The sequence below is a fragment of the Cornus florida genome, unplaced genomic scaffold, assembly GCF_030987335.1.
Source record: "Cornus florida cultivar Cherokee Brave unplaced genomic scaffold, ASM3098733v1 CherokeeBrave_3.0.0_Hap2_Chr05, whole genome shotgun sequence".
Classification (NCBI taxonomy): Eukaryota; Viridiplantae; Streptophyta; class Magnoliopsida; order Cornales; family Cornaceae; genus Cornus; species Cornus florida.
The window spans coordinates 12,012,485-12,031,885 of record NW_026775575.1 but is presented as its reverse complement, the minus strand read 5'-3'; the positions used below and the strand labels follow the sequence as shown (position 1 = coordinate 12,031,885).

At 32.3% G+C, this 19,401-nt stretch overlaps 1 protein-coding gene across 5 annotated transcripts in view; it reads right to left on the bottom strand.

Annotated features, from left to right (window-relative positions):
* The window catches only part of LOC132306109 (uncharacterized), a 36,756-nt gene extending 30,716 nt beyond the window's left edge, over positions 1-6,040 (bottom strand). For all 5 annotated transcript variants that reach the window (XM_059803346.1, XM_059803347.1, XM_059803348.1 and 2 more), the window contains exons 1-2: positions 5,824-6,040; positions 4,327-5,291 (exon numbers count right to left, since the gene is read on the bottom strand). In XM_059803346.1, the coding sequence (XP_059659329.1) occupies positions 4,327-5,136 (810 nt within the window). In that variant the 5' untranslated portion in view covers positions 5,137-5,291; positions 5,824-6,040. The remainder of the gene's footprint in view (positions 1-4,326; positions 5,292-5,823) is intronic.
* Positions 6,041-19,401: the final 13,361 nt, after the last annotated feature.

The following is a 19,401-nucleotide window of genomic DNA, read 5'->3' as shown; positions in this document are numbered from 1 at the left end:
GGACGGGCGTGTGTGAGTCCCAACTAGGAAAAAAAAATGCTCAATCTTACATGTAGTTTATCTAATTTATTGTACGATTCTACCTAAAAACTGTAAAAATAAGTATGCAACAATGCCACTAGACTATAACTTATCATAAACAAAAAAATCATTTTAACTATGACCAATTCTGATGGTTCCATGGGGATATATACAAATATCCCATATTACACATCTTACATTGAATTTATTTAATTTATTATAGCATTCTAGTTAACCAGCCCAAGTTAATTCTACATCGATCCCATAAAGTTTATCTAATTTATTGTACGATTCTACCTAAAAACTGTAAAAATAAGTATGCAACAATCCCACTAGACTATAACTTATCAAAAACAAAAAAAACCATTTTAACTATGATCAATTCTGATGGTTCCATGGGGATATATACAAATATCCCATATTACACATCTTACATTGAATTTATTTAATTTATTATGGCATTCTAGTTAACCAGCCCAAGTTAATTATACATCGATCCCATAAAACTATCACTTGACACAAGCAAAACCATTTCACGAACCTATCCTGATGGATCCAAAAGTATATTGTGAGGACCAAGTTTATTTTTTTCCTTTTTACCGTTTTCGTTTTGCGTGCCTTGTTTATTTTTATGTGTGGGGATCCGTTCCATGGGGTTCTAGGATTCCTTTTAGCCATTTCTTCGAGTCTTAGACTCTTAGAAAAGCCATTAGTGTCATTGTAGTCGCTTCGGGTTAGTGGGCCCGAGAAGTCCCCGCGTGGGCCGGGGTTGAGTTTCATGTTCAAGAATTTCTTTGACATCATTTACATTCTTTATTATTTCATGGTGGCACTTAGTTTATTTTCACGTGGCTTATAATTGTTTGTACATGTGTTTTACTAGTGAGGCGACATAGTAGTCATTTAGTGAATGTAGCGGAGAGTGGGACCCAATCCCCACTATCACTTGATTATCATATATATAAGGAGTGGGGGGGACAAAGGGATCATTCTTCCTTTGTTTTGCTGCCAGCCGATACCTCTTCCCCCTCAATTCTTCTTCTTCTTTTCTCCTTCCTCCATAGATCCACAAAATTGAGCTCACATTTCACCGTCATCCTTTGGGAATTTGGATGTGTTCTAGTTGACAAACTTGAACATCACCTCAAGGGCTGCATTCCGATGGTTTTAAAATCCAATTTGGTGCACTTTCACATTTGGGGAATTTGGGTTTTTCATCCATATTGAGGTAGGGGTGTCTAACTAATGAGTTCCTTTAACTATGCAAGTGATTGTGTGTTTTTCCCTTGTTTTAGCATGCTATTGTAAGTAGGGGTGTCTAACTAATGCGTTCCTTTGACTATGCAAGTGATTGTGTGTGTTTCCCTTGTTTTAGCGTGCTATTGTAATTATATCTTGTGTGTTGGAGAATATTATTATAAGAACCCTTAAATTACTCCTTGACTCGGATCTTCGGGTTAACTCGTCTTAGAATCTCGAATTCATATTTAGTTTCAAGTTGGACACTTGAGTTAAAATCTCAGTATACCAACTTAAGAGGGGGTGTTGGAGAATATTATTATAGGAACCCTTAAATTACTCATTGACAGAATATCAATATGAGAATATCATATGAGTGATTTGCTTATGATAGAATATTGACTGGAGTGATATATGGGATTGATGTTAAGAATCCTCTATCAATGTATTTTCAATATTTATCACTTGTATTCTTTACCTATAAATAGAGGTGATCATTGTATACAAAGAATAAGAGAGAATATAACAAAAGTGACATAGCCCCTTTGGGCTTTGTGTGTTGTGTTCTTCATTTTTAATTTCTCTCTTCAACTTTTTTACATCTTTCAACATTGTGCAAATTGCTAAAGTGTATGTAATCTTGGCTTTACATGATGTAACTTGATGAATCGCCTCTTCTTTTGGTTTCACTTGAGCTATAGCATGTTCTAGTAAGTTAATTTAGTGCAAATTGTGTACTAGCATGCTTATATGTTGCTACTTTTAGCTTAGATTATCTATTGCCTTACTAATTGATGAAGTGTATGTTTGCTACTTTAAGCTTAGATTATCTACCTTACTAATTGATGAAGTGTATTGACTGGAGTGATATATGGGATTGATGTTAAGAATCCTCTATCAATGTATTTTCAATATTTATCACTTGTATTCTTTTACCTATAAATAGAGGTGATCATTGTATACAAAGAATAAGAGAGAATATAACAAAAGTGACGTAGCCCCTTTGGGCTTTGTGTGTTGTGTTCTTCATTTTTAATTTCTCTCTTCAACTTTTTTATAGCTTTCAACATTGTGCAAATTGCTAAAGTGTATGTAATCTTGGCTTTACATGATGTAACTTGATGAATCGCCTCTTCTTTTGGTTTCACTTGAGCTATAGCATGTTCTAGTAAGTTAATTTAGTGCAAATTGTGTACTAGCATGCTTATATGTTGCTACTTTTAGCTTAGATTATCTATTGCCTTACTAATTGATGAAGTGTATGTTTGCTACTTTAAGCTTAGATTATCTACCTTACTAATTGATGAAGTGTATTTTCTTAAAGTCTAAATTGACTTATAGCATGCTAAATCGTAGTTATGTCCAAGCTGCCAAATGAGTGATTGATAGCCTAAACTTGATTGATGTTGAGTTAATTGACAAATTAGTAAATTACCACTCCTTGGAACTTTAATTGAATTATAGAAGGTGTACTTGCAGCATGTGAGAAACTTAACCTACTCTATATGTATATATTAGTTCATGGAAATAACTATATTGGGATTCCTAGCCTATCCTTAAACATGTGTTGATTGATTTGGGCTTACATGTTCAATAGCATGCCACATGTTTATTAGAATGTCTAGTTGGAGATTAATCTTGCTATTTGTCAAGCATGAATTATCAATGTATCTTAGATGAAAAAAATATCACCAGAAAGGACTAAGATGTTGAATTGCCTTCATCATTGCATCTTGCATTTCATAGGGTGTGTGTGTGTGGAATGCAACTGTGAGTATTGAATTTCCAAAGTTTGTGGCATTAATTTTCCCAAGTTTGTGGAAAATGTTTCCAAAAAGGGATTGATTGTGTGGAAATAGGGTTGAAAATCCCAAAACTTAGCCAAGCGGGTGTCGTGGGCTAGTAACCCGCGAAGTGAGGGTAGGGATATGGAGAGGTACCCCATATTCGGTTGTGAACCAATCCATGTGTTTGAGTTGGTTTTTTGGACTACATGAGTGGGTTATATGAGAGTCCATGTGTGTGAGAACCATAATGCATAGCTTTGCATTTGATATGTGATGGAAATGATGTTTCTCATGTTAGCCTCCCCTAACTCATGTTGTGTTACATATGAACTTAGCTTGGTAGTATTACTAGAAACTTAATGATGCATGTTTTAAGTGCAAGCATGATTCTCTATTTCTTGTTTAAACTATGTGCTATGTGAGCATGACTTATGTGGCTTTAGGAATTGTTAGTAAGTCACTTCCTGCTGAGCAATGTAAGCTCACTTGTTGACTATTTCAGGTGAAGGACATGTGGAGGGAGAGATTCCTTGATCTCAACCAAGAGGTTGCATATGTGGAGCTTGGGATTTTTTTTTATCATGCTAGCTGCTACTTTCTTGGTGGACTTGATTGTATAGGAGTTGCAGCATGTATTCTGATGCCATGCATATAAAATCTTGGGTTCCATGTTCACATAATGACACTTGTATATATTTTTTGAGTTATGGCATGTAACTTATGTATCCAAGGCCTTGTAGGCCAACCATCTTTTGTATGTCTCAGTTTTATGTCCTTAGCATGGTATATGATGTTTGAAGGAAGTTTTGAACTAGGTATGGACATTTGAATGAACTCCCCCTAGGTCCTCCACAGCTCTAAGTATCAAAACAGGTCAAATGGAGTAACTAAATGATTATTATGCAGATAAATGACCATTTTACCCCCGGTTTGTCAATAGTGTTCGGGGGGAGGAGCCCAGTTTGATTCCATTTCCCATTCACAATTCAGGTCCTATGGATTTGGGTCACGACAGATATCAACTTAAAAATATTTCATACCCACGTTACACTAATACCATTCGTAGATTTAACATCTATATAGATAGTAAGACCATCTGAATGGAAAAGTGACACTAGTGCACCAGATCTGAAGTAGTTGAAATATAAGGGTCTGCTTCTGTTGTTATTGACAGATACAAAAGGGACAGATATAATAAGACTACATACAGTATCAGAGCCAAAAAAGGAGAGAGCTGAGAAATATAAAAAGAACAAATATACTTTGAGAAACAACTAACCTGGATGCGATTGCGGTGAGCAAAATCAGAGACAGGTCGATGCACCAGCAAAGCCTGAAGTTCTCTTTGCCTTTCCCTCTCAGCCCTCACAAGCAAATCAAGAAGAGCCTGTCTGCCGCATAATCTGCGAATAGCCCTCCGTGCACCAACTTCACAATGGTTACCAATCAAACCATTGTGAATTTGTTCAGTTTGAGAACCAATTTCAGCAGAGTGTTCTTCTATGTGGGCACCACAAATGCCTCTCTGTTGGCTAGTCATTTGAACCCATTCCCTTATGATTCGCACCCTTCCGCGCTCATTTTCACCAAGGCATTGTTCCCTTGAACAGTTGTTCATATGGGAAACATTAGATCCTTGGCCCCTTTCTCCACTGTTCATCCATTCCTGAAAAATATGTCTCACCCTCTCCCTTTCAACTTCCCCAATTTCAGTAGAATGGTCTGAGCTAAAACTCATAGTGTCTCCACGTTCAGTCTGAGAATTTATCTGGCCTCGAGTCCATGTTCCACACTCGTTCTCAACCTCACTGGCAACCTCCAAGCTATCCTCATTATCACTCCGTTGCCCCCCTCCTTCTGATAAATATCGGTCAATCCTCTGCTGCTGCAATCTGTCTCCAACTCTCACTTGAGGATAACGAGTCACCACCACGTGTTCACCCTCAAGCTCCCGCCACATTTGCAGGAGAGAGGATGCCCGGGTGCTTGGCCTATCTTGGTTATTCCTATGCCTTGATAATGGAGACGGAGATTCCATAAGAAAAGAAGAATCAAGAACAGAAACATTGTGTAAACGAGCAACAGCCATTTGAGGCACTAACAATTCCAATATCCCCAACCAGGGTAGGTAATCTATCTCCTGGCTAAAATATCAAACATCCCATCTGCAAAGGACTCATCATCCCAGGTCCCCTCATTGCTAAATTGGAATGGGATACTCATCACAAGCACCTCTGCTTCCTTCTGTTGCATCAATTGGAAAATTTGGTCAGATTTCTCTCTCTAATCCTTGAGCTTAAAGTCAAAATAGTAGTAACTCTTTAACTACTAAATATTTTTCTAATTTGTCCCAACAAGAAGTTATCTACGTATCTTCATTCTTCCATGCCCAATAAATAAAAAATAAGTAAAAAATAAATAAAAAGAGAGTAAACTTCATAATTAGGAAACCACAAAAGTTTGAAGCATCAACAAATCCAAATTCTTGCAGCAAAACCATGAAAATGTCGTAAATCTGTATTTTATTTATGAAAATTAGTGCTAGAATGTTGCTCATTCGAATAAGAGCAAAGATTCAACAGCCATTTCAAAACTCTATTTCTCTACCTATTTAACCCAAAAAAAGAAAACAACACACTAGATCGAAATCAAACCTCATCCAACTCTTGAAAAGCAGATCAAAATTAATGACTAAATTATAAATTATTCACAAGCAGCTGGAACAGAAAAGAAAACAAAATGAAAAATAAAGAGAAAATGATTCTCAAAAACGTACCTACGGGGAGAGAGCTCCACTCTTTCCTTTTTCAAAGTTGAAGAATTAAAAGTTAAACGGAAATGTTAGAGAGAGAGGTGAGAGAGAAACAGGGAAGGAGAAGAAGAAGCGGCTATTTACGAAAGAAAGAATAAATGAAATGAGAGAAAATTCGTCACTCACTAACTCCACGTATTGAATTTTGATGGATGGACTCTCTCGATCTCTCTCTCACTCCTCCCCATAAATGTTGCCGTAAGTCCAACGTCTATTTTCTTGAGAGAACCCACCAGAAGGCGCCGCGTGGCATCTGTCCTCCTCTTCCGCCCAATTTACGAAACCGTTCCCCAGTCTTAAATTCAACGGTAAGTTCTGTAGCAAAGGCGGAACGGCATCGTACCCGCATCTTTCAACTTTGGTAGGTGATGATTTAAAAACTTACTTTATTTAATTTTTTTTTTTTTTTGTGAAACAAATTGGATACTTCACGTCAATAATTTAAAATTTAATTTAAGGATTAAAATCGTTATCATAATATTTCAATACTATTAAAAAAATATTATATAATTTCCTATATTAACAAATAATCTTAGCAAAAGTGGTCATTTTATCTTGAAGTCCTGATTTTATTTTATAATTGTTCATATAATTTTCTGTACTAAAAAAACCTCTTAAAACTCCATTGTTTTTTAAAAATTTCATCATATCATCCTCAATTTATTTGTTTGCGGTTAAACTAACGGAACAATAGCACGTGTGCCAACTTTTAAAATATTATATGACCAAAATGTTCTTCTAACCACTTAATGCCAACTCCAAGTCGTCTTTTCCACATACACCTCTTCCATTGACATCAAGTCTTGGCTCTGCAACCTTCATCCAAAGCCCCAAATTACCCTAACTTGTTTAGACGGTATATGCCATTATTCAACTAACAACAACAACTTAAGTTTCATAGGTATTCCTATTACTACAAATATCAGCCATAGATTACCAGCTCTAATATCTTTCATTTGTAGTGGACCCCAAGAAGGGCATAACTATCATGTTAAAATAACTTATTCACTTTTTTAATTATTAAATCACCGAGGTCAATTTTATCATTTCACATGTTAGTTGATAGCTGTGCCACATATTGAGGGTAAAATGACCATTTTTGTTAATTCTGAGGGTTATTGGTTAGTAGTATAGGGAGTTATGTGATCAAGTTGGATAATATAGGGGGTTTTTATGATTTTAATCCTTAATAAATTTTAAAGTTGAACGAGTTATTTTAAAAGGGCATTTTGGTCATATAATATTTTAAGAGTTGGCATATGACAGACACTTTCTAGTGTCTTGTTACTTTTTAACTGCAAACGAATGGAATGGGGAGTGATGTGATGAATTACAAGGTAATGAAGTTATTTTAATTATGATTTTTCTCTTATTTTAATTGTTTTAAATACTCGGCAAACACCGGTTGACACTTTACCAACCATTCCACACACTTAGGCCGATACATTTTAGACATTTCTAATAGTCTTATATAACAAACACATTCAACTTTTTTCTATAAGAAAATTTGAAACTATATTAATGAGCATTTGTTGAAATGGTATGACATCTTTCTTCCCAAAGGAAAAGAAAAAGTTGAGTGTTCCCGTCTTAATATTTCTATATATATATATATATGGCATTACACATGATTATGTTGATGGCCTAAATTTGAAGTGTTGAAATATCCATTTTGTATCATGTCTTGTGTCTCTTTAGATTGTTATATATACTAATATTTGCATGCCTTGAATTTGAAGCGACAATGGAAGTGCAAGAATATGGAGATCCAATAAGAAGAAATAAATCGATCACAAACAAAAAAACATAGGTTCAATCAAACTCGACCTATGTCACGAATGAGAAGATATTCATTATGATTATGTAGAGATATTATAACATTAGAGATTTTTAACACCGGAGCAATGTACAAAATCTTGCCCCAAAGTTCTTCTCTAAGTATTCCATGAGACTCTCTCTCATTATCTGTGTTCCTACCAACCCATAAAATACATCTACCCATCAACTCCCTTGCATCGGTCTACAACCTATAAACTACCTATACCCATAAACTCCCTCCTAAGGTTGCCCTCCACTATAGAATTAGGGCTACCACTCTCCATTATAGAATTAGGATTACATCTAACTCAATCTCACAAGTCTGAATAGTATAGGTATTTATTTATAGAGTCTCAAACGTAATTCCTTGTTGGATAAGAGTTACAATTTCTTTCTTTTTTATTTATTAATTTTTATTTTTTTAGCAAAACTCAAGGTACTCTTGAAGAGACTCCAACCTTCTTTGAAGGAGAAGGGATATCACTGCATCATGGTCTTAATATTAACAACTTTTATTCTATGTTTGGTTAGAGGGATGGATTGAGGAGGGATGGATTGAGAGGGGATAAAAGAAGGTTTTTATGTTTGGTTGAATAGAAGGGAAAAGAGGGAGGAAGCATGGAGGGATGCTTCGTCCCTCCTTCCTTTGTAATTTTCTATCTGCCCAAAATTGAGGGGAAGAGGAGAGAGAAAACAAGATAATAACCAACAAGTTTTTTAATTTTCATTTTTAACCTTCTTGTTGCATAATTTGGAATGGATTTTTTTTTAAATTTTATATAATGAGGGTATATTAGTAAATGTCATATAAAAACTCTCTCTCTCTTTCTTCCAAACAAAAAAATAATAATGTCACCACATCCATCATTTCTTCCAAACAAAAAAATAATAATGTCACCACATCCATCATTTCTGTTACGTACCCATTTTATCCAACCAAACAAAAAGTGAAAGAGACACATCTTCTTCCCAGAAATGCCTCGTGCATCCCATCTATTGTCATTTCCATCCATTTTTCTATCCTCTAACCAAACGAAGCATTAGACTCGAACTCTTTTTGAGCGGAGATGAGATTTACAAATGTGTTGATAACTTAACCATACAGTTGTCTTTCACTTAATTTTATTAATTAATTAATAAAAAAGTCGTCCACTCCTAATGGAGTAAGGAGTGTAAGAAAATCTTTAGGGATAATATCAGGGTGTGACAATACTTTTTAAGAGTACAATTAAGTCCTTTCTTTTTTCTTTTTCTTTTTTTAAGAAAATGTAAGTGCACAAAAGTGGAGTATCATCATCATCATCATCATCATATATATATATATATATATAGATTTTAGAGTATCATCATCTTTCCTCTTTAGAATTTACAATATATTATGAAAACTTCAAAAAGTATACTATATATAATTTTTCGTTATTTAACAAAGGTCGAAAGTTGAGGTTGAATATATCAAGCGGTACATGTAAAATAACTTATCGAAAATTAATGAGTAAGTTATGTTGAGTATTAATATATTTTTTTTCAAAAATATTTTACGACAATCAAATACCAGAAGAAAAAAAAATATTAAAAAACATTTTACATCAAAATAAACAGAGCTTGAAGTATTCAGTTCATACATTCAAATGCCTTTTAAGTGTTCATTCATGCATTCAAATGCAATACAATTTTTTTCAAAATTTTAGTATATATATATATATTGTTAGGCCTATAGTGGGGGTGTTGGGCAAAATTTTAGTATATATATATATTGTTAGGCCTATAGTGGGGGTGTTGGGCCACATATGAAGTTATTCTTGAGAGTCATTTTCTTTTTCTTTTTTTTATTTTTATTTTTTTTTCATATTATTCTCCTTGAGAGTCTAATTAAGACTATTTTCCTAACAAGTAGGTGTTTTTTTTTTTTTTTTTTTTAAATTTTATTTTATATATTTTTTTATGCTACCTAACAAGTAGTTGGACCTCAAGAAATGCATGAATGAATTTGTTGCCCTGGATTAATCACCAACTAACCCCTTCAGCTAATTAACGAGTTTGGAATTTTGTTTGTATCTATATATATGTATATTAAGTCTTCGTTGCTTGTCACGAAAACTCCTGCCATTTGAGACTTAAATTTTACTATATTTTTACCCTAGCTAAAAAACTCGCGCGTTATTATTATTAATTTTTTTGTCGTAACATGACTTGAACTATCAAGTGAATTACAGAGCCTTTTGTGTGCTGTTCGTGATATTGCGCGGAGGAGGGGGTGGGGGAGGGAGATTTTTTAATAATTTCAGGAAAAAAAGATAGGGGGCAATTGTCCTCCCTCTTTAGGAATGAACATCAAAGTGCTTTTTATTCCGTTAAATGGAAGAGAAGTGAATAAATTTAGGAGAAAAAGAAAATAAAATTATAAATTATTTTTTTCATTATGTCTAATAATATCTATAAAATTGTAATTTATAAACAATATTATTGTAATTTAAAATTTGTGTAATTTAAGTTAGCATTTAATTTAAAATTTCTATAATAGTTTACTTTTCTTCCATCATCTCTTCCGCTCATTTTTGGAGTGATGAAAAGGATAACACTATCTTATTATCATTTCTTTCTTTTTATCATATGTACAAATAAATATAAATTTGTTCATTCCTTCCTATTTACTTTCCACAGGTCTTCCTTCATTCTTACCAAACAAAGCATTAAAAAAAAACATCGGCCAAGTGCAATCCCTCCATCACACACATGATGCACATGATGAAAAAATTCTTAAAGAGTGACTAAAAAATTAGAGTCATGCTATTTACCCCGACAAATAAAAACCTACTATTTCTCTGGGTCCATGTGGCTACTTATGTATCAAAAATAATGAGCCCATTTTAAAATATAAAAAACCTACTATTTCTTTGGGTATGTGGCTACTTATGTGTCAAAAATAATGAGCCCATTTTAAAATATAAGGTAATTAATTATTTGGAAAGTTATAGTCCCTTTTTTAGGTTTCATCCTAATCTAGTATCTTTGTTGACTATTAAAGTTTCAATTACATGTGTATCAAATTATACATTACATTGCTCTTGAGATATTTCAGATTGCATGTCTTACATATAATTAGATTGTGTATCCCTTGTTATATATAAAAGATTGTATCTTGGATGATTAATTATCCATCTATTACTTTGATAGACTTTGTTAGTTGTTATAATGATCAAAACTAATGATCTATATGACTCCCAGAAACGAAAACAATGAGAGAAGCTTAAAAATAAAAAATTTGAAAGTATTGAAAAATTATAAAAACATTGTAGTTTTTGTTCTAGATTGTGTATAAATAAAACTCTTATTTTTGAGTACTATGAAACCTGGTATGAAATCCCAAAAAAAAAAAAATTGATACAACTATATATGAAAAATTGAAAAAGATAAGGAAGAAAAAATGGACGTATTTTATGAAAATAAACAAGAGTAGTAATCATGCTTATTTAAGTTGGAATTTTAGAATAACTGCGTCATATTTTTATCACTGTCGATTTTAAATCGGGGATATTAAAGTCGTCAATAATATTATTTTCCACAAAAAAAATATTGACAATTTTAACTAAGTAAGTTTATGAAGCCCTTTTAAAAAATAATAATAATAAATAATAAATAAAAATTAAGAAAGGGCTTCATAAGCTTACCTAGTTAAAATTTATATATTCTTAGCAGATCAAATGATCAACAAATTTGAAACAAAATAATCCAAGAAAGTATGTGCCAAAAGAAATTAATAAGCATCATTTAACACGCAAGCCCCCCACCACCCCAAAATAAATTAAAAAAATTACTATAAAAAAAAAAATCAAAAAAAAAAAAAAAAATGGAGAAGAAGAAGAAATAAGCATGTAGTAGTTTACAACGTGGTAAGCACGTTCACTACCATACCTAATTGAAAAATCCCTTTTCAGTAGATAGACGAAACAGTAAATATATATATATATAGTAGATAGATGAAACAGTAAATATATATATATATATATACACACACACACATATATGATTAACCTCTATGTGACTTGTAAGCAAACGCAATGCACATTATCAAATCTCTATTCATTACCAAAGGCTGCAAGGCAATTGAAAATTAAACAATCGAACATATATATATAAGCGCCGACTTCATATAAATTTCCTGAATGAATAAGAGGTTTTTTATTTATTTATTTTATTTATTTTATTTTTAAAAGTTATATAAATTTCCTGAATTAATAATGGTATTTTTTAAAAGTTGATTTACAAGACAAATTGGGAAAAACACCCCTAATGTGTAAATTTTGGACAAATATCACCCTTAAGATTTTTTTAAGTATACAAGTGCATTAAGTTTGAAAAAATGATTCAAAAAAAAAACAGACTTATAAAATTCTAAAAATATTATTTTCTCTTTCAATAATGTCCTTATATATAAAAAGAAAAAAAAGGATACTTTAGTCATTTTATATTTAATTATTTGTTTACCCTTTTTTATTCAGTTATAGAAAAACATTTTAATCTTTTCAGTATTTAAATTTTTCTTCATAAAAAATGAAAATATTAAATTTTTTTAAAACGAATAAAAGATTGTACATGCTAAATTTTTTTTTTTTAAAATGAAAATATACATGCTAAAAAATGTTTTTCCGCTGGCGTCAATTTACACTAATAAGTGAGGAAGGCCAAACTATAATTATATTTTCATTGTTGCAAAAAGGGTTAACACACACACACACACACACACACACACACATAAGTGTCACATGTCGTCCTTATTGCATGCTAGTACATGGGCCTCATTTATGAGGTACAGGCTAAGACGTGTGTTAACATAAAGACAATCACATAATGATATTATAGAAAAGAAATAGTCCTCCATGTGTTAGGTTACATGTCTTTCAATTGCTCTTTCTTGATGAACATTAATTGCTCTCTTGGGTTTCCCTTTTCAGCTGAGCTCCATCTCCTAGCTAGGAGCCAAAGTTGCTCGGTTCACAAGGGGGTCTAGCAGAAGGTAAATTGCTGGCCTAAAGTGGTGACATTTCTCATTCAATTCACATCTTTGATTGGCTTTTGAGGCCCCAAATGTACTTATTTTCAATGTGACTTGTAGCATCTGAAAATATCTTACTCTTTTTTGTGAAGATATTTTTGGATAATTGAATCAAAATGTCTTTAAAAAAAAAATTTAAATTAATAAAAATATTTTTATTGCTATAGATATTTTGCAAAGGGGGTGTAGCCCCATTGTTGGTAGTTTGGTACAACTCAGTGAATTCAATAATTTGAACTTGTTTTGGCGTCACATGTGTAGAGGATTATCATTCTATTTTATGCCACGGTGGAGGATGTAAATCATTTTACGATCTTTTCACAAATAGGATGTGTGGATGACCTCATTTCATATGAAGTAATCATAATTTATAGTCACAATGTAACAGATTCGGTCAAATATTGATGTAAATTAGTTAAATCGGGCGATTCATAAGAGTGTGTAACGGTATCGGACTTTTAAACAAAATTACGAATTGAAAGATACGTCGCGTATCGATCGATATGACAAATCATGATCTCAACCATTTTCTTTTCATTGACGGTGTACCTACTTTTCCCTCTTTGTTTTTAGCCGAGGCATAACTAAATTGTTTGGATATGCATTTGTTCCCAACCAAATAAAAGTCCCCCATTAAAGATTTCATATTACATGAATACAGAATGTATAACAATGGGTCCTACCAATATTAAATCATAAAACTTTTAGCACCTAGCACCAATCACATGAGTGGATGATAAGGTAATTTAGATTAAGGTATCTCAACTACTTCAGAAAAGGTGGTTAAGCGGATAAGCAGTTTGTGGAGGGAAAAACTTCCCACCAATCAAAACAAGTCATCTGTATTAGTGGAAAACTAGTGGGGAGGTGACACGTGGATTGATCCAAGAAATAGAAGGTGAGTGCATCACATCTGAAGCTTCATTCCAATAAGAAGAAGGGCTAAGGCCCAATATCAGTTTTTTCAGTCCAAGCCCAGTAGCGAGATTGCCGGTACAACACAACAAAGGAAACCACAAACTTGAAAATCAAGTCAATCTTATAAGGTAATAGAGAGCATGCTAGGAATTTAGCAATTCTAATATTGTAATTGGCAAATTTTGTAGTACAAAACCTACTCTTGTAATTTAATGATTACTAGATGGCTACGTTTGGTGTGCAAGAATGAAATCGTATGCAACTTGGAATGGAATGGAATGGAATAAGTATTACCATTCTAATGTTTGGTGTGACACGGTGAATCGTTATGGAATTAAATGATTATTACCATTCTATTGTTTGGTTGATTATCATTAAATTTGGAATGGAATGATTTTTCTCAAAAATGCCTTTTTCATTGGCTTACATTACTTTTTAATTTTGACGATGAATTATTGAATATTATAATATGCCCAGCACTGCCATTGAAAAAAATAAAGAAAAATCTTAAAATAAAAAAAAATATTATTTTTAATGAGATATTAATCTTAATAAACGACTGCAAAAGGAAAAATATCTAAATTCCCAAAAGACGAAAGCATAAAACCGTAGCCACCATGATTGAATACTTAACTTAAAAAGCTGATGTAAAGGATAAAAAATAAAAAATATATATATTTTTAATGATATATCAATCTCAATAATATATATATATATATATATATATATATATATATATATATATATAAATTATTTGAAGTAAAAAAAAAACAAGAGAACGACCTAGTCTCTTACCCAATCTATACTTGTTGGGTAAGTCTTTCTTTTTTGCATGCCATAGTACAGTGTTTTTTTCCACAATCAACGAGGACTTTAAATTGAAATGAAATATTAAAGTTGAATCGTGACAAAACAAAACAGCTATGTAAGGATATAATCATGTAACAGATCAACTGAAAAGTCAAAAATAAAATATAGGCCAATAATCATATAATCATGTAACAGATCAACTGAAAAGTCAAAAATAAAATATAGGCCAATAATCATGTAACAAATCACACAAACGTTTCAACACAAAGATACAAAAAAATAAATAAAAATAATAATAAAAAAATAAAAATAAAAAAGTAATATACTTAGAAGATAAAGATATTAATACATACTTATAAAAAAATATAATAATAATAAAAAAATAAAAAATAAAAAGATAAAGAGATTAATACCTGCAATTTGGTTGAAGGTCCTGTAACTTTTTATCAATGGCAGTTCTGGGTATATTTAGAAGAGAGGGAAGGTGAAAAAGTACACCTTTACTACGTCTAATAAAAAACGTCGAGAAATGTGAAAAATAAAATGTGAAAGATTTTTGGTTTATGCGAAATATTTTTGCCTTATTGGAATGTGATGAAGGGTTTATTGGGAATATTACAAAAAACTTTAATCTTACTATGGAATGGAATGGCTATTCCATAGGTTCAGTAATGGAATGGATTTTCATTCTATTGGAATGGTCATTCCATTCCATTCCTGCACACCAAACAAATGAATGATTGGAATGGGCATTCCATTCCATTCCATTCTTGCACACCAAACGTAGCATATATGATTAGTGAGTGAGATAGAAATAGAATATATTAGATGATTTGAGTGTGAATATAAAGTTGCTAGAAGAAAGCTAGATCAAAAGGGCAATTTGGTCCAAGATCTTCTACAAAGAGCAAATCAGTAAAAGATCTACTATAAAGGACAATTCAGTCAAAGTTATTCTTCAAGGGCAAAATGGTCCAAAGAATTACTTCAAGGGTAGAATGGTTAGAGTTCTACCTCAAAAGGCAAAACAGTCCAAGAACCATCAAAAAGGCAAAATGGTCCAGAGTTCTACCTCGAGGGGCAGAATAGTCCGAAGATCAACTTCAAGGGTAATGATGTAAATTCTCAAGTATGAGTTTCAAATGTAAGAATCACACTTGAATTTCATATATCACCATTTAGTTTCATGCATACATGTTTTTCATGATCACACGCTATTAGGTGCATGATAATTCCTATGGTATTATATTATATATGTATTTTATACTAGGTTCATGCATATATAACTTGTCATGATCATATGCTTTGAGGTACATGGCAATTCCTATGTAAATATATATTTTGGAAAAATAAATTTCGTGATAAAAATATATATTATATTTAGATTAAGTTTCCTAAACTTTCGATAAAATATATACGTGATATATATTTACATAGATATTTTCCTTAAAATATATAGAAGGTGAATATTACTTAAAGCACAATGATGATTACAATATGAAGCAAATATACTGTGTATAAGGTTTACAAGAAAAACCCTCTCAATAGGAAAAAAAATCCTTGGTTTTTGGCCTCAGCCAATAAATGCTTTACTAATTGTATGCAAGTAGTTACATACTTAGCTATCTCACATTCTGCACACACCCTTGTACAAGTTGAAACACTAGTTTTCACAGTCTCTACACACACAATAGCTCAACAATGTGTTCAACAACACTCTCCCTGTCCTAAACAACCCTACTTGGAACCTGCAAGCTCTCATAACTTACCAAATACAATAAAATGTATAAACAATAACAATACTCAAGTATACATAAAAGATAAGAGTGTTGTGCAGCTCAAAGTAACAAACAACTCCCTCTAGAACTTATTATGCAATAGTTAAGGTTTGAGGGGTAAAAATGAAAATTCAACTTCAACAATAAATGAAGAACTAGGGTTCTGTTAGGCCAAACATAGAGATGACCACAGTTTTATTCAAAATTCAACTTCAACAGCCTTGAATCAACTATATAAACTTGCTACCATGTAGATCAATCATAGTATAGCAAGATATAACCACAGTGTATACCAGTAAAAGTACTCAAAACAAAGGTCTAAGATATGAAAATCATTTGCAGCCATATACATCTTAAGAATAAGTACTCAGCAAATGTAAATAGCCAAAATATACCTGCCTCAACCTTGACTTAGTACCATAATAAGCTTAAACCATAAGTGAACCCCTAATCCAGCCTCTACACCAGAAATCTGATAACAATTAAACCTCAGGCTTCAACACAACATTGTGATCATTACAAGCATTTTTCTAACTGGATTTTCGGCTTAATCATCTACTATAATCTTAGGAAGAATGAACAATATTTAGCTTTCGAGTCTAACATAATGCAGGTTCACTTTAGGGTTTCTAAAAGAGGCTTAAAGCAATTACAATGCTATAACAGTGTATATATACACTTAGAAATTCAATTCAAGTCCTACTCCAATGAGGAAATAGAATTGGCACCTGCAGCCAGGGCAGGGAATATTTTAACATTCCCTCACTTGAAAGGACCACTGTACCCTTGCCAATTCAGCCATTTTGTCTTCTAATGCACCAGAAGTTCACTTTCTCAATGATTTGTGCTTGGAATGTGAGGGGCTTAAACAAGCCTAGAAGACAAAAAGAAGTTCGAAACTGGATTAAAGATCAGAATTCTCAATTTGTCTGTTTGGTTGAAATTAGGGTTAGGAGTATTAAGTTTGATGTTGTTTTCAGGAAAATCAAGAATAATTGAATTTGGTTACACAATTACAATTCTCATGAACTGGGCAGAATATGGGTGGGTTGGAACCCTCTCTTGTTGATGTACTAGATGAGAAAGCTCAACGTATGTTGCTAAATGTTAGTTTTCTGTAAACTGGAGATGTGGTCTTTTGCTCACCTATTTATGCAACAAATCTAGTTGTTGAGAAGCTCAAATTATCGGAGCAATTAGGTCAATACTCTATAATGGTTAATGGATCTTGGATTTGTATGGGAGATTGGAATGCAATCAGATTTCATGCTGATAAAAGGAGGGGACACAGAGCACCTCAGAGGACATTGGATGATTTTAATGAATGTCTTCAATAATATGCTGGTTTATTAGAACTTCTTTCTACCAATGGGGAGTGGTTTTAGTGTAATAGACAAGGTTTCTCTAAAAGAATATTTACAAAACTAGATAGAGTTTTCATAAATGATGCATAGTTGGAGGCCTTCCCAGGTACAAAAATGATTTATTCTATAGAAAGATGTTCAGACTACTTTGGGGTATCTATTCAGATTACAAAACAATTTGCTTGTGGCCCAAAGCCCTTTAAAATGCTTAAAGTATGGTGTTTACAGGAAAGCATACACCCTCTGATTAAGCATGGGAGGTGAGTGTAACTGGGAGCCCTATACATCAGTTACTTAAAAAACTCAAGAATGTGAATCATAAGATTAAGGACTGGAATAAAAATTGCTTTGGCTATGTGGGAGAGAGAGTGATACAGATAAGACAACAACTTGATTAGTGCCAATTAAATTTGCTCAGTAATCCTAATGAAAAACTATATGATTTGAAGCAGAAGGCAAGGGAAGATTATCAGGCTGCTGTAACAGATCAATAAGTTTTGTTTACTAAAAAATCAAGGGTGATTTGGTTGAGTGAAAATGATAGCTGTTCAACATACTTCCACTAGAATATGAAACAACATAGGAACTTTAATGCTATTATTGTGCTGGAAAAGGATTCTGGACATTTTACTGCTAATCTTGAGACAATTAGAGATTGATTTGTCGCATACTACCAAGAGATATTCCACAAGAGCTCGATGACTATTACTTCTGTTTTTGAACCCAGGAGAAAACTCGACTTTGAGGATGTTTGTGATACCCCCTGATTTCGGAGACGTAGGTTGATCAAGTCCACACTAAAAAAACTAGGGGATATCAAAACAATTAAAGTATTTAAATAATTACAGATTACAAAGTGAAATAAAAGAATAAATAATATGCTGAAGAAAACTAATAAATAATAAATCTATTAATAACTCTTCAAAACTTACAATTCGGGAATCCCGTAACTCAAGGACTCCTTAACCAAAATCCACTATCCAGAAATTTATAAATAAATACTAAAGTCAAATGGAGTAATAATATCCTGCTTTGAAAAAAACAGAAAGAGTAGATAAGTCCCCAAGCTACGGATCCTCAACCTTGAGACTTGAACCTCTAATAACCTGAAAGATGAAAATAAAATACGTTAAACCCACGAGCAAGCTCCCTCTACTAAGCCTCTGAAAACCAATAAATAAAATATTTCTAACCAAAACAAATCCTAATAAAATTTTACCTTTAACATACGGTGATACACACATATATAAATAATTATATATAATATAACACTTATATCCATTAATATTCATTAATTTTTAAAACCATTAAACAATGATTAAATCATAATCATACCTAAACTAATCCAAATTTTATTATCTTCTAAGGAGAAGTTCATTAAACCTTAATTCCATCCAAAATAATTATTTAACCATTTAAACAATAAATCATACTTTAAGGAATATTTTCTTTAATCCATAACCCAATAACCATTAATGAATGATTTTATTTATTTAAATCATATAGTAAGGATATACGCTTTGGCAATTCATCGATGCCTTCACCAATATTATTTTATTAATATAATTAAATAAATAAATAATCTTTAAATACTAAATTATTCTAATATAAGAACATTTATCACCTCCAACTTATACATACAATAACCATAGATGAAATTTTAATATCTAATACACATAGCAATCTATTTTTGCTTTGGCAAGTCAATCATGCCACTATAAATATATTTATTTATACATTGTCAATTCAACCATGCCTCCACAAGTATGTTTATTTATACTAATAATTAGCAATTCATCCA